Source organism: Vanacampus margaritifer, chromosome 1, assembly GCF_051991255.1.
Source record: "Vanacampus margaritifer isolate UIUO_Vmar chromosome 1, RoL_Vmar_1.0, whole genome shotgun sequence".
NCBI classification, from domain to species: Eukaryota; Metazoa; Chordata; class Actinopteri; order Syngnathiformes; family Syngnathidae; genus Vanacampus; species Vanacampus margaritifer.
The window spans coordinates 67,108,959-67,124,511 of record NC_135432.1 but is presented as its reverse complement, the minus strand read 5'-3'; the positions used below and the strand labels follow the sequence as shown (position 1 = coordinate 67,124,511).

Genomic DNA, 15,553 nt, shown 5'->3' with positions numbered 1-15,553 from the left:
AACGCGGAGAAGAAAAAGTGGGAAAAGAGCCATTTTCGTTTTGGCGTTTTCGTGTGACGGCCGCGCAAATTTTGACGTCCGCTGCAAAAAACGAAATTCCAAACAAGATGAGAAGTCCAATCAAAGCTGAAATGTGCGTGTGTATGGCAACATTTTTCTTCCTTGTGAAAGCATAAAAAGGTTCTTTGACTTGTTTTTCTAATTATGAGGAAGTTCAGCTTAGAATAAGAAATAGCTCGTGGATGTTTTGGAGGCTAGCTTTGTTGGCCAAGAAATGTTGCCTTGGCAAAGAATTTATTAATAAATGGAGTAATACATTTCTATGTTCCTTTTTTCTTGTATTTGTAAGCCTAGTTTTTGCAGTTTAATGGCCAAATGACAAAGCAGCAGCCTGTTTTTCATCTTCTCGAGTGATGTCACATCAACAGCTCAGTTTTAGTATAAAAATATGATCCCCAAACTACACCAAACCCCCCCCCCCCCGTCGGCTTTCTTGTGGCTGTTGAAAGAAGAAAAATACGAAGGCTATACAGCACATCACGACAACAAGTTATTATGGTAAAATGAAATTCAGTTGTAACTTGCAAGCTCAAAAAAGAGAAAACCACTGTTTCTAGTAAACTGTAATAACAATAGGGCACTCAGTTTGACTAATAATGAAGGCGTAATGTAAAGGTGATTCACATCGCGCTAGTGGCTCACATTTTGAATCTTCTTTGACCGTTTAAGCTGTCATACAAGTTCAAAAAGAAGAAAAACAGTTTTTACAGTCAAATGTAATAACAATAGGACACTCAGTTTTAACGTTAGATGATAACAAAATGTGGAGGTGATTCTTTTCACACTAGTGCCTTGCATTTTAAGTCTTTTTTAACTTTTAAATTAGCAAAACCATTTTTTAAAATAAGCTGTAATAACAATTAGGCACTCGGTTTTACCATTAAGGAAGACAGCGAAATGTGGAGGCGATTCTTGTCACACTAGTGCCTTGGAATTTTTCCTACATCTTTTTTTTTTTACTTTTTAACTGTCATACAAGTTCAAAAACAAGAAAACCTATTTTCATTGTAAACTGTAATAACAATAGGACACTCGATTTTAACATGAATGATGACATCGAAATGTGAAGGTGATTCTTTTCACAATATTGCCTTGCATTTTTTACATCTTTATTTTTTACTTTTAAATTGTCATACAAGTTCAAAAAAACGAAGAAAACTCCTTTTCACAACCAAATGTAATAACAATAGGACACTCGGTTTTAACGTTAGATGATAACAAAATGTGGAGGTGATTCTTTTCACACTAGTGCCTTGCATTTTAAGTCTTTTTTAACTTTTAAATTAGCATACAAGTTCAAAAAGAAGAAAACCATTTTTTAAAATAAGCTGTAATAACAGTTAGGCACTCAGTTTTATCATTAAGGAGACAGCGAAATGTGGAGGCGATTCTTGTCACACTACTGCCTTGGAATTTTTCCTACATCTTTTTTTTTACTTTTTAATTGTCATACAAGTTCAAAAACAAGAAAACCTATTTTCATTGTAAACTGTAATAACAATAGGACACTCGATTTTAACATGAATGATGACATCGAAATGTGAAGGTGATTCTTTTCACAATATTGCCTTGCATTTTTTACGTCTTTATTTTTTACTTTTAAATTGTCATACAAGTTCAAAAAACGAAGAAAACTCCTTTTCACAACCAAATGTAATAACAATAGGACACTCGGTTTTAACGTTAGATGATAACAAAATGTGGAGGTGATTCTTTTCACACTAGTGCCTTGCATTTTAAGTCTTTTTTAACTTTTAAATTAGCATACAAGTTCAAAAAGAAGAAAACCATTTTTTAAAATAAGCTGTAATAACAGTTAGGCACTCAGTTTTATCATTAAGGAGACAGCGAAATGTGGAGGCGATTCTTGTCACACTACTGCCTTGGAATTTTTCCTACATCTTTTTTTTTACTTTTTAATTGTCATACAAGTTCAAAAACAAGAAAACCTATTTTCATTGTAAACTGTAATAACAATAGGACACTCGATTTTAACATGAATGATGACATCGAAATGTGAAGGTGATTCTTTTCACAATATTGCCTTGCATTTTTTACGTCTTTATTTTTTACTTTTAAATTGTCATACAAGTTCAAAAAACGAAGAAAACTCCTTTTCACAACCAAATGTAATAACAATAGGACACTCGGTTTTAACGTTAGATGATAACAAAATGTGGAGGTGATTCTTTTCACACTAGTGCCTTGCATTTTAAGTCTTTTTTAACTTTTAAATTAGCATACAAGTTCAAAAAGAAGAAAACCATTTTTTAAAATAAGCTGTAATAACAGTTAGGCACTCAGTTTTATCATTAAGGAGACAGCGAAATGTGGAGGCGATTCTTGTCACACTACTGCCTTGGAATTTTTCCTACATCTTTTTTTTTACTTTTTAATTGTCATACAAGTTCAAAAACAAGAAAACCTATTTTCATTGTAAACTGTAATAACAATAGGACACTCGATTTTAACATGAATGATGACATCGAAATGTGAAGGTGATTCTTTTCACAATATTGCCTTGCATTTTTTACGTCTTTATTTTTTACTTTTAAATTGTCATACAAGTTCAAAAAACGAAGAAAACTCCTTTTCACAACCAAATGTAATAACAATAGGACACTCGGTTTTAACGTTAGATGATAACAAAATGTGGAGGTGATTCTTTTCACACTAGTGCCTTGCATTTTAAGTCTTTTTTAACTTTTAAATTAGCATACAAGTTCAAAAAGAAGAAAACCATTTCTTAAAATAAGCTGTAATAACAATTAGGCACTCAGTTTTACCATTAAGGAAGACAGCGAAATGTGGAGGCGATTCTTGTCACACTAGTGCCTTGGAATTTTTCCTACATCTTTTTTTTTTACTTTTTAATTGTCATACAAGTTCAAAAACAAGAAAACCTATTTTCATTGTAAACTGTAATAACAATAGGACACTTGATTTTAACATGAATGATGACATCGAAATGTGAAGGTGATTCTTTTCACAATATTGCCTTGCATTTTTTACATCTTTATTTTTTACTTTTAAATTGTCATACAAGTTCAAAAAAACGAAGAAAACTCCTTTTCACAACCAAATGTAATAACAATAGGGCACTCAGTAAATGATGACAACAAAATGTGGAGGCGACTCGTGTTCATGTCACACTAGTGCCTCACGTTTTGAGTCTGTTTTTCTTACGGGCTGAAAAAGTAATAAGTTCACGCAGACGTACATCGTCGCGTTAGCTCCAAGGTTGTGTCGAACAATCAATGATACTTTGGCGGGAACAAAAGTTTTTTTTTTTTTCTTCCTTTTTCCCCCTTCTGCTCATCGGCGGTGAATCACAGCACTTCAAGGTTGTTGGGATGGAAACATCCATCAAATAATGCGGCGCTCAGCCAGTGCTCAAATCTCGCCGCAGCTCGCCGCTTCCACTTGTTGTTGTCAAGTAAAACAGTAGGTAGCCGCGCTAAGCTCATCGAAACGGCGGGAGGGAGCCGTCGAAAGCGGGGAAAACGCCGGCCGCAAAAGCATCCGGATGCCAAACTGGTGAGAAATGCGTCCCGCTGGTTGCCGTGGCAACCACACAGCCGGCGACGCCTTTTGTTTGCACGTGCGCTAATGCTACAACTTCACAATTGCGTCGCGTGTCATTGAAATTGCTTGCGGGATTTCTTAAATGACGTGTCGTCATGTGCGTCCAGAAAGGTTACATTCACAATTTAGAAAAAAAACCGTTTTAAATACACCCTCGTCACGTTTTAATAGTATTTGGCGCTTGTATTTTTTTTAAGGTCTTTAAACACACTTTTAAAATGGGTTAGTGTAGCAATCCCTTCGTGGGTTTACAGTAAACAAACCATGTTTTTTATTTTTATTTTATTTTTTTTTTACAAACTTATCAATTTATTGTCTCACAACATAAATGACGCCCAAAGATAAACATCTGCAGGCGCAAAAAGCAGGCTTGACATTAAACCTTCAGCAAAAAACTCGGGTGAGCTGAAATGCTGCACTTCCTGTTTTCAATCTTCTTCTTTAGTCAAAGGTACAGTGGCAAAGTAGTGTGCCACCTTCTAGTGGTCAACAGTGGAATTACACTCAAATTAAATGAAACCTAAATAGTTATGAACTGTTTTTTTTTTTTAAGTTTTAATAACATGGTAGCGAACCCGCAATAGAGGGCGGATTTACTGTACATGTCATTTCTGTGCAAAACAACTTAAACCAGATCTCCGCTTACACATTTTCCCTCCGCTAAACTTCAAAGACAGCATTTTTCTTTTTTTGGTGTCATCCTGCTGATAAACAAACCAACGGCTATGATTGTGATCGTCATCGCTAATGAATACCTCTCAAAAATAAACGCTGTTAACAATACTCACATGGAAATGTGTACTAAAAGTCGTCGTACCTAATATTTTGTCCCGCCGTTGGAACCTGTGCACCATTTGCGCAGTGTGAGCCCTGCACTCTTTTTGTTCAAACCTTCAACACCTGACCCAACATGCCAGCACATTTCCCCACATGTGCAGCTAGTGCATGCAGTTAGCATGTTAGCGCTCTCACATTGCCGGAGGCCAAAACGTGGCTTCCCCACTTAAAACGGGCAAAAATGCAAGTGCACTCTGGACGGGAGGGGTTGGGGGGGGTACTCCCTCTCTTCAAGCGCCCCCGCAGGGACATTTAACCCACAAAAGGGCTCTGCCTCCAACCCCCCACCCCGCTACCCGACCCCCCGAAAATCTCGTAGACACCCTAATAAACTCAACTCTCCCTCGTAAAGATTTGTGGTAGAAACCGGTTTTTAAGTTGACGTCGTCTTTTTGATGTTTGTTTCGTCTCCAGCTGACTTTGTGGTTGAAGATTTATTTCTGCGCCAAAGGGGACGTTCTATATAATTTTACGCTGTGTTCAGTTTGGAAAAGTAGCTGAGATATGCAGCACAACACATCGACATGTTTCAGAGAGCCACTTTCGCACAAAAGATCCGCCTGTAGTACCAAAGCTGCGTGAAAGTTCACGTATGCTGCGTTCAATGCCAGTGTGAGGTCTAAAAATAATCGTCGTATGCAATGGCTTTCGACCCAACGGGGTTGGAGAAGAAGTTGAGTGTCTGCTGTTAAGTTTCACACCCCGGTCCCGGTTTTTCGCTGTTCCTTTTCACACAGCCACAGTCCTGAATCTGATTTCGCAGCGCATTTATATCATAGCCGTACGAAGCGTCTTGTTGCCGTTTGCTTTCTATTATGACGCTAATAATGATGACGACTATGATGTCATCGCAACCTAACACGTCGCCATCGAGGTCACGTGACTGACGTCTTCTTTCTTTCTCCCGGCAGACGCGCCTCCCTGTGGCATGTCCAAGAATGGGTACTACTTTCAGGAAATGGGTGAGTTTGGACCGGAACTTTCTCGCGTGCGCTACACCAACATGCTAAGCCGACGTAACAACAAAGACGGATGACACTGTTAGCCACAGAGACTAAATATGGCTATGAAATGACACGCTACTACTAAAATGCTAACAAAATGTAAAGGAAGTAAATTAGGTGAGCTGCTACGGCTAAAGCTTGATGGCAAGGTCCTAGAAGTAACCAGCTAGTGCTAACAATGCTAACAAAACGTGCTGGAGAGCAATGATGTGACCTGCGCGTGCTAAAAATGCTAACGGTGTGTCTTGGTGTCCTCAGAGCAGAGGGAGGTGGAGCCGGACGAGGAGCACGAGGGCCCAGAGGAGGTCCAGGACTCGCCCATCACCTCTGCAGACGACGTCCATCTTTACGACAACCAGCTCACCCCTGGACCAGGTCAAAAATGCTAACGCGCCGACTCGGAGATGCTAACAGTTGCGCTGATGTTAACTGACGGAAACGAGTCGTTTGGGGATGCTAACACATTTTTAGATGCTTACACCGTTCAAAATGCTAACACTGTTAACAGATGATAAACGTGCTAAATCACTTACTGATGCTAACACACTGAAAGATGCTGAGTCAGAGACAAACATATTTCGAGATGCTAACTCACGTGTGCGTCCGAACACTCTCAAAGACGATAAACTCACTCAGAAATGCCAACAATGTCAACACATATTAGAATGCTAACTCATTTGGTAATAGTAACACCACTGGAGATGCTACATGCTAGCATGCTTGAGATGCTCGCGCTCAGTGTGAACCAAGGAGGTGTTTTTTTGTGTAATCCTGATGCGTTAGATCCAAATTTAGAACATTTGGCCTTGGCGAAGGGCTTTAAAGTTGTTTGGACTGCTTGTCGTCATCTTCTGATTGACGCTAGTAAAATTAGCAGGACTATTTTAACCGCTGTGTGATGTTACACAATGACGTGCGTATGTGGGTCGGCATCTGAAGTGTGCCTTTTTTGTGTGCAACTATACTGTAACTGTAGAAAAATTTAACACACACACACACAGCGTTAATAACGCTAAACGCTAATGCTAAACAAGGCTCAGTGTCATCCGTCTTGAAAAAGAAATAAATGAAAACAACTTTTGACATCCTTCCCGCGGTGTTGCTGCACTGTTGCCATGGCGATGGGATGGCAGGTGTTGATGGCTTCTCGGCTGCAGGTGCACACCATTTGGACCCGGGAAGCCTCCCCGCTCTCCCGGGTCAACAATTGCCACGGCAACGGTCCCAGGTGCACCCGGAGAGCGACAGACGCCCGCTAGCGTCAAATGTGACGATACGCTGTTGGATAAAATAAGAAAAATGACGCACGCAGCTCAAAAAAACGAGGCGCTGAGCGCTGATGGAGTTCAAGGATCAGCGTTCCGAGTCGATTTTCCGTCATCCACAAGCTCCAAATTTGCGATCCTTTTTGTTTCTGGCATTTCAAAAATATTTACACAAGTGTAAAAGATTCTCCCTGTGACTTCTCGCCCTCGCCACAATAACCAAAGTCACGATTATGCAGCGTTGCATCCGCGCTTTTTGCCGCCAATGCCGGCGAATCCTCATTTTGGTATCAGTGCAAGACTCTGCGCTCTTTTTCTTATTAAAGAAAAAACTTGAGGGGGGTGCGTTTCATCAGGCTGGAACAGATTAATGGCATTCTCATTGATTTCAGCAGGAAAAGATTCTTTGTCATGTGACCTGGTGATTTGTAAAGGCCGCCTCCCCTAATCCATGATGGTCGCACCCCCTTTTTTGTTACCTTTCTGCTGTCACTCTCTCTTTTTTTTTTTTTTTTCCTCCCCCACGTCGACCTTTCCGACGACGACGTGCGCGGCGGCGACCGCCGGCTGTTTTAACGGCAGGCGAGCTAACGCTACATCACATGTCCAGGATTGATGGCGGCGCGTCAAAGGCAGGACGTGAGGACGCGTGCAGTTAAACCTCATCACCGTCAAATATTATTGACTCATCATTTTGTCAAATACGATTGAGTCGTCATTCTTGCGTGGTTTGCTTGAGCGCAGATTTATTGTTTGCCCAAAGGTCGACGCGTGAATAAATCTCCCGCTTTTCCTTTTCAACGGGACAAAGTCGACTGACTTAATATTCCTTTTCATCATGTGAAATGTCCGGCGAACTATGATAGGATTGCTTTCGTCTCCTTATCTGATGCGTCATATATAGAGTTAGTATGAACAGCTGAGTAGAACGCTCTTACTTAGAGTTAGTATAAGTATTTTGTCAATAATTCGTTCCTATAGCATTAGTATGAGCTATTATGTCAGTATTTCTGATATAGTTCATGTACATTTATGACAGTATGTCAGTTGATATACAGAGTTAATATTGTATGATGTCAATAGTTAGTTCTTATATGGAGTTAATAATGTCATTTAGTTCTTATTTAGAGTCTGCTTACATGTATTGCAACAATGTTTCTTATTGGAGTGATTTTTAACTTATGTCAGAAGTCAGTGCTTCTATAGAGTTAGTATGTGTTATGTCAATAGTCCATATAGAGAGTTAGTAGAGGCAGTTGTTTGTGAGCTTGCATTAACCTATTTTATCGACACTTAACTCTTTGACTGCCAGACGTTTTCAGAAAAGGGATGCCGTGGGTGCCAGCCGATTTTAAGCATTTTGTCTGATCTTTCAAGGTCCATAGAAAATTATGTGTTTGGACTATGGAAACACACATACTGCCAAAACAAGATTGGACTCTCATCTTCCATCAGAAAAAAAAAAAGTTTGTTTCTACCTTATTCCGTTTTTGAGTAATCAACAATAGAAAATGGTTAGTTTCACTTGTTTTGGAAAAAAACGTCTTTTAACGTCTTTGGCACTCCTCCATAGGATTTTACGAAACGTTATTTAACGTTTTTGGCAGTCAAAGAGTTAATTTATAGACTTTGTATTATTATAGTATGCCACTAGTTGGTTCTTTTGTAGAATCGGTATTTTGCGCCACTAGTCATTTGCTGTAAGGAGGAAGTAGAAGTGTATTATGTCACTTGTCAATTCTTATACAATGAGTCCATTAACTCATTTGCTCCCCAAAACGTAGAAATGCGTTCTATTTTAAATGTTTCCAGTGTCCCAAAGACGTATTTATACGTGTTTTATGCCAGAGCATACAGACGGCTTTGATGCAGCCTCTCAACCGCAGAGAACGGGTGAAGCAATGGTAGGAATTACAACAACGACCGGCAGGTGGCAGCAGAGTATAAGAGATCGCCCAGGGCCATGTTGCAAACAAGCTCATTTATCCACAGTTCTAAACTGATTTGTGAATAACTCTTTGACTGCCAAAAACGTTAAATGACGTTTAGTAAAATCCTATGGAGGAGTGCCAAAGACGTTAAAAGACGTTTGTTTCAAAACAGAGGTGAAACTAACCATTTTCTATTGTTGATTACTCAAAAACGGAATAAGGTAGAAACAAACTTTTTTTTTCTGATGAAAGATGGGAGTCCAATCTTTCATTTGGTAGTATGTGTGTTTCCATAGTCCAAACACATAATCTTCTGTGGACCTTAAAAGATCAGTCAAAATGTTTAAATCGGCTGGCACCCACGGCATCCCTTTTCTGAAAACGTCTGGCAGTCAAAGAGATAATGATGCAACTTAGCTATATTTTAATGCTAATTACAGCAAAACGGAAACAGATAGAAATATATATTTTTTCCCGATGAAAGAAGAAACGCTAATCTTTCTTTTGGTTGGTTCCATGTTTTTATAGCAATAGAACACAATATTCTGTGTTCCGTGCCAAATCGGTCAAAATCCAGTAAAACAGCCGGGAGCGAAGGGGGTTGCTTCAGTGAAAATGGCTGACAGTCAATGCGTTAACGTAGTAGTAAGCTATTGCGTCATATCAATACTGCATCAGGGTATTGTGGCAGCAGTCAGTAGTGCGTCAAGTCAAAAATTCCTTTCTTATATAAAGCTAGATTCATATTATGTCGATGTTCTTATGAAGACTTAGTATGAAGTTAGTATAAATGTGGGATGTCATTAGTTGATGACCATCCTTCTTTTGTCGCGATTGTTAAAAAAAAGAAAAAAAAGAAAGAAGGATGACTTAACATCAGCAGAGGCGTGTCGCTAATCGCCTTCTTTTATGGATGTAAAAAGGATCTTCTTAGCATGGCCACCTGACAGCAATTAGAGCGCGGTGTCGGCCAGCCGGGCCACGTGCCCCCCCCCCCGTGCCCCCCCCCCCACCTCCAAACAGCCCGGTCACGCAACAGAGGCGACGTCTTCCTTAAGCTCCCATTGATTCCCCGACAGGCCACGGAGGAAAGCCCGCGCAAAAGCTAATAACGTTGTCCCCGCGCTAGACGCTAAGCGCCGTTATATAACGAACGCCATGAAAGGTTTCCCCCCCCCCCGTCGTCAGAATTTTTTTTTTTCCTTTTTGTCTTCTATCGCCGCAGAGCTCGCAATCACGTGCAGATTAAAAGCGTTATCGGAGAAGCAGCCTGGCGTCTCAGCGATCCCGCCTCGCCTTCTTGGCTTTTCAGAGGAAAAGATCTCCTCCTCGTCTTCACTCCGCTAACCGGATTTGCTTTAATTGGCATTATTTTTGTGGCGCTGCTCGCTGAGGAAAGTCCTCTCGAGCAGCAGTTGCAGGCATGAGGGGAAGTCTTGACCCGTTCACCACCTGAGCCATCTTTATACTCTCTTGTCTCATTTGCCTTTTCGAATAGTAAACAATTACACAACATAATAGATAAAGGAAATATCGGGGTTATAAAAAAAACAAAATATTTTGTTCAAAAAATTTGGAAAGATCATCCGAATATTGTTTAGAATATTTTTATTTTTGAATGTTAAAAAAATATATATCAACATTTGAGAAATGGCGGCCCTTGATTAATTAAAAATAAATAAATCATTTTCTTTTTTCCTCCCATATTTTTTCCAAACCCCCAAAATTCTTTAATTAATTAATTAATTAATTAATTAATTATATTTTCCACAAAACAACTTTTTTTTATGTATTGCAAACTACAAAACAAAAAAAAATAACTACTAACTATGCCTGACCACACTCTGATGGGCCCCTTGATTAATTAAAAATAAATAAATCATTTTCTTTTTTCCCCCCCATATTTTTTCCAAACCCCAAAAATTCTTTAATTAATTAATTAATTAATTAATTAATTATATTTTCCACAAAACAACTTTTTTTTATGTATTGTAAACTACAAAACAAAAAAAATAACTACTAACTATGCCTGACCACACTCTGTGGGGCCCCTTGATTAATTAAAAATAAATAAATCATTTTCTTTTTTCCTCCCATATTTTTTCCAAACCCCCAAAATTCTTTAATTAATTAATTAATTAATTAATGATATTTTCCACAAAACCAACTTTTTTTTATGTATTGTAAACTACAAAACAAAAAAAATAACTACTAACTATGCCTGACCACACTCTGATGGGCCCCTTGATTAATTAAAAATAAATAAATCATTATTTATATTTTATTTTTTTCAAACCACAAAACTTCTTCATAAAAATAATTACGTTTTCTCCCAAAAAAAATAGAGCAAAATGTTTTAAAAATGTATCGTAAAATACCCCCAAAATCCATCCATTTTCTTAACCGCTTATCTTCACTCGGGTCGTGGGGGGTGCTGGAGCCCATCCCAGCTGGCTTTGGGCAGTAGGCGGGGCACACCCCGAACGGGTTGCCAGGCACACACAGACGAACGACCACACGTACTCACAATCACACCTGGGGACAATTTCCGAGCGTTCAATGAACCTGCCGTGCATGTCTTTGCAATGTGGGAGGAAACCGGAGCACCCGGAGAAAACCCACGCAAGCACGGGGGAGAACATGCAAACTCCGCCCAGGAAGGCCGAAGCCCGGACTCGATCTCACGTTCTCTGCACTGGACCCGGACGTGCTGGCAGTCAGCCACTGCGCCGTTTAAATACTGAAAAAAATATCTATAAGTATGGATGAGCCGACCGTATTTTTAAGTGGTAATGTCACCATTTAACACTAGGTGGCAGACATAGCTTATGCTGCCCTTTTACTTCCTTCTCATACAATGGACTATTCTGTCTTGTTCCTGCAGTCCATTCTTTTGAAAATGTTGCTCTAAATGAAAAGAAGGAAGATACATTTCCTCGTAAACATTATTTATTTATTTTTAACTGGACTCATCAAGGGAACAGGATTTCGGTACTAAATAATGCCAGAAAATCAAACATTAAGTCAGAAAATGGCAGTTAATCAGTTTTCAAAGTCAGGCTGTTCATTTAATCGGCCCAGGTCATAAATTTGCAAATCACACCTCACCTCATCACACCGTCGTTACCGTCGGTAACTATTCACGTGAATTTGTTGTTGTCTTGTTTTCAACTCTTTTTTTTTTTTTTCTTCCCAACCCGACAAGGTAGGCTAAAAGTGCGTGACGGTTAACATCCTCTCTAATTGTGTTTTGTTTTGCTTCCCGCGCAGAGAGCGACGACTCCGGCTGCGTGCTGCTCAACACGTCCAGGAGGGTAAGCCTCAAATGACTTCATTATTAAAAGCGTTACAACGAGCTAGCTGGCATCGCGCTCGTTAGCGGCAAGGCGCTAAAGATGCAAACGGTGAGATGAAGAGCGCGCGGAAGGACCGTCATCACCATCATCATCATCAGTTTTTTGTTAAAAAAAAAAGAAAAGAAAGTTGAGCCGCGCAACCTTCCGTACGTTTGTGAACGTCACGCTCGATATGTTCTCATGTCGATCTTATATAAAGAGATATTTTCTGACAACACGTCTTTTCTATTAACTAGCTTGAAAAGTGAGTTTAGTTTGTCGCCACTTAAGCGCACGTTGCCTTCAAATGAGCACGTTTAATGTTTGCCTGCACATCCTCGGTGCCGCAGCTCCGTATGTTGCGCGCACGGCTTTTGATCGCAAGACGTTGTTATCCCCCCCCCCCCCCCCAAAAATACGCACAGTTGACGAGAGCCCGAAATAGCCGCCCGCCCTCCCCCGCGTCTCCAGACACGCAAACAAACACAGTGTGACAATGCGCTGTGTCACTACGTCTTCCATAAAGACGTCCTTTGATGTTTTGCAAAGAGCAGCGGGGGGCTTCCACCCGTCTTCGGGATTTTTTTGTCAATCCCTCGATCGATTCTCCGGGGGTTAGCGGTGGCGGTTGGGCGGTGGGCGGCGGGAGCGCGGGTTGGATGCCCACGCTCTGTATCGAACCGCAATCATCTGGCTGTCCATTCAAGCGTCTCTTGAAAGATTCTGAGGCTCCCTTTTGACTTTTTGGTGGCAAAGTACTGAGTAAAGGGTAGGGAGGGACATGAATACATTTCTATTTTTAACAAATTAGCAAACATTTCTAAAAACATTTCCTTACTATTTCTCGATGGAGCATCATGTTTAGAATTTTTTGCAAAAAAAGCAAATACAAAATGTTGCCTGAATGCGTGGTCATTTCACTGTGACCCCAACCCTAACAAAGGGGAAATTTGAACACTGCTAACTGTTAGCATGCTAACATTTAGCACTCTTAACAAACGAACGTGGGCCCGCATTATTAATGCCATAACATCTTATGCCTCACTTGACACGTGCGATTGTGCTAATGAGTACTTCAAGGTGACAAATGCTAACAGTTTATAGCAAGATAGCAAAAACAAAGACAAAAATCTATTAAGATTTTACATCATGCGCTGTAGTCATATATGATTTGAAATGAGAATTGACAACATGCTAACATGTAGCATGCTAACATCTAAAATACTAACAAGCCTTATTAGCCTCCGTAATGTTAATCCCGGAAAACCTTGCTGGCTATATCAAAAACAGTTGCAGCAAGTAGCTCAGCTAACAATGCTAATGCGGTATGCGTGGTGATTGCTACCATGCTACTAGTTACTAACAATAATGCTAAGGATAGCAAAAACAAAGACGAAAATCGAATACGATTTTACATCGTGCGCTGTAGTCATGTATGGTTTGAAATGAGAATTGACAAAATTCTAACATGCTAACATGTAGCATGCTAACATCTAAAATACTAACAAGCCTTATTAGCCTCCGTAATGTTAATCCCGGAAAACCTTGCTGGCTATATCAAAAACAGTTGTAGCAAGTAGCTCAGCTAACAATGCTAATGCGGCATGCGTGGTGATTGCTACCATGCTACTAGTTACTAACAATAATGCTAAGGATAGCAAAAACAAAGACAAAAATCGAATACGATTTTACATCGTGCGCTGTAGTCATGTATGATTTGAAATGAGAATTGACAAAATTCTAACATGCTAACGGTTTGTCTGTTAACATGTAGCATGCTAGCATCTAAAATGCTAACAAGCCTTATTGGCCTCCATAATGTTAATCCCGGAAAACCTTGCTGACTATATCAAATGCTAAGAGTTGTAGCAACTCGCTCAGCTAACAATGCTAATGCGGTTTGCGTGGCGATTGCTACCATGCTACCAGCTGCTAACAAAAACGCCAACGCGTGTGCGGCACAGTACGTGAAGCTGATGAACTTCGAGGAGGAGATCCGCGCCCACCGCGACCTGGACGGCTTCCTCGCTCGTGCCAGCATCCTATTGGATGAGACGGCGGCGTCTCTGGACGACGTCCTGAAGAGGATGCTGAGACACGTTGGGCAGGACGACAACGCCCCGGAGCCAGGGTGCAACTTTGAGGACATCATGAGCTTGCTGTTCACTGACGCCGGCGCGCAGGAAGTCAACGGTGAGTACGATCGACAACTATCTGTAATTCATCGCAAATGTCGACAACTCTTTGAAACTATCTGGAATGTCCCACTCTAAACACGAGAACTAGCTGAGACCTTGTTCAATTATTGGAAGCTATGTGAAAATTGTGTACAAATATGTAAAACTATCTCCAATTTACCTGAAACAATTTGAAGTTATCTGCAAGTGTCTCAAACTATCTTCAATTTTTTCAAAGTCTCTATTGGCTAACTCATCGTCTACAAATCTGTGCAGCCTTGACCTTGACGTTCACATTTGACCTCTATTGATTTCAAATGATGTCATGGTGTGCCCTGCGGGATTGCTAACATCTTAACTGGGTTTTAACTCAAACTCTGCGTCGCGTCTTGTTGACAAGAAGCAGATTTGATGACTGGCGCTGCTGGCCGAGGTTCGCCAAGCTGACGGCCCGCCTGTCATGTTGCGGCACGCGCGGCGTCTAGTGGGACCACCGGGGTGGGCGGCGGGCGACCCCCGGGCCCACGCCGTTGACACCTGGGCCAGGTGATAATTGAATGGTGTCACCCATCGCTAGCTGAGCCCCTCGAAGGTCTCTTCAACATGGCAGCCGGCCGCCACTCCAGCCAGCGCTTGTCGCCGCCTCATTCCTCTGAGGAGCGGCTCTTCACGCGCGCAACAATTAGAGACTTTTATAGAAATTGCATTTTAGTGAGTCATTATATAGATGGGAGCTTGCTTTCATTATTTTTCCTGGTCATGTGATGACTTGTTACTAGGCAGAATTTGTGGCGTAGCATGGCAGCTAAAGGTAAGCAGCATTACTAGAAATAATTTGCAAATATGTACAGATATTTTATTAAAAAGTATGAAAAATTAACATAAATGTTTTTTCCCTATCTTTCGACTATTTGTTGCTAAGCCATGCCCATATTTAGTCATTAAATCACAAAAAAAGCGTATGAAAAAATGGCGCTCGGATGCCTTTTCCCTTGTAAGGTGATCACTTGTTGCTAGGCGGAATTTGTGAGGCACTGAATTTTGTGCCTCTGAACCCACTTAATTGTCATAACATCATTAAAATGTAAGCACCAGTGGGAGTTCTGATGCTTTTATTGCAAGTCATGTGACCACTTGTTACTAGGCGGAATATGTGAGCACAATTATGGGCGCCCCCAGGCCAATATTTTTTTAATTAAAACACTAAAAAGTAATCACCTTGTGACCACCTGTTGCTAGGCAGAATTTGTAGGGGACAAACCTTTGTGACCCATAACCCCATTTGTAGGGAGGGTTGATATTCTCTTTTCTTATAAGGTGATCACTTGTTGCTGGGCAGAATATGTGGGGCACACACTT

General features: G+C 40.6%; 1 protein-coding gene across 4 annotated transcripts in view; it reads left to right on the top strand.

The window, feature by feature from the left end:
• slc4a11 (solute carrier family 4 member 11) overlaps positions 1–15,553 on the top strand; it is a 58,610-nt gene that overhangs the window by 13,027 nt on the left and 30,030 nt on the right. For 3 of the 4 annotated variants that reach the window (XM_077563648.1, XM_077563658.1, XM_077563640.1), the window contains exons 2-5: positions 5,394–5,444; positions 5,745–5,861; positions 11,953–11,996; positions 13,982–14,210. In XM_077563648.1, the coding sequence (XP_077419774.1) occupies positions 5,394–5,444; positions 5,745–5,861; positions 11,953–11,996; positions 13,982–14,210 (441 nt within the window). The remainder of the gene's footprint in view (positions 1–5,393; positions 5,445–5,744; positions 5,862–11,952; positions 11,997–13,981; positions 14,211–15,553) is intronic. The other variant, XM_077563666.1, reaches the window with a different exon arrangement.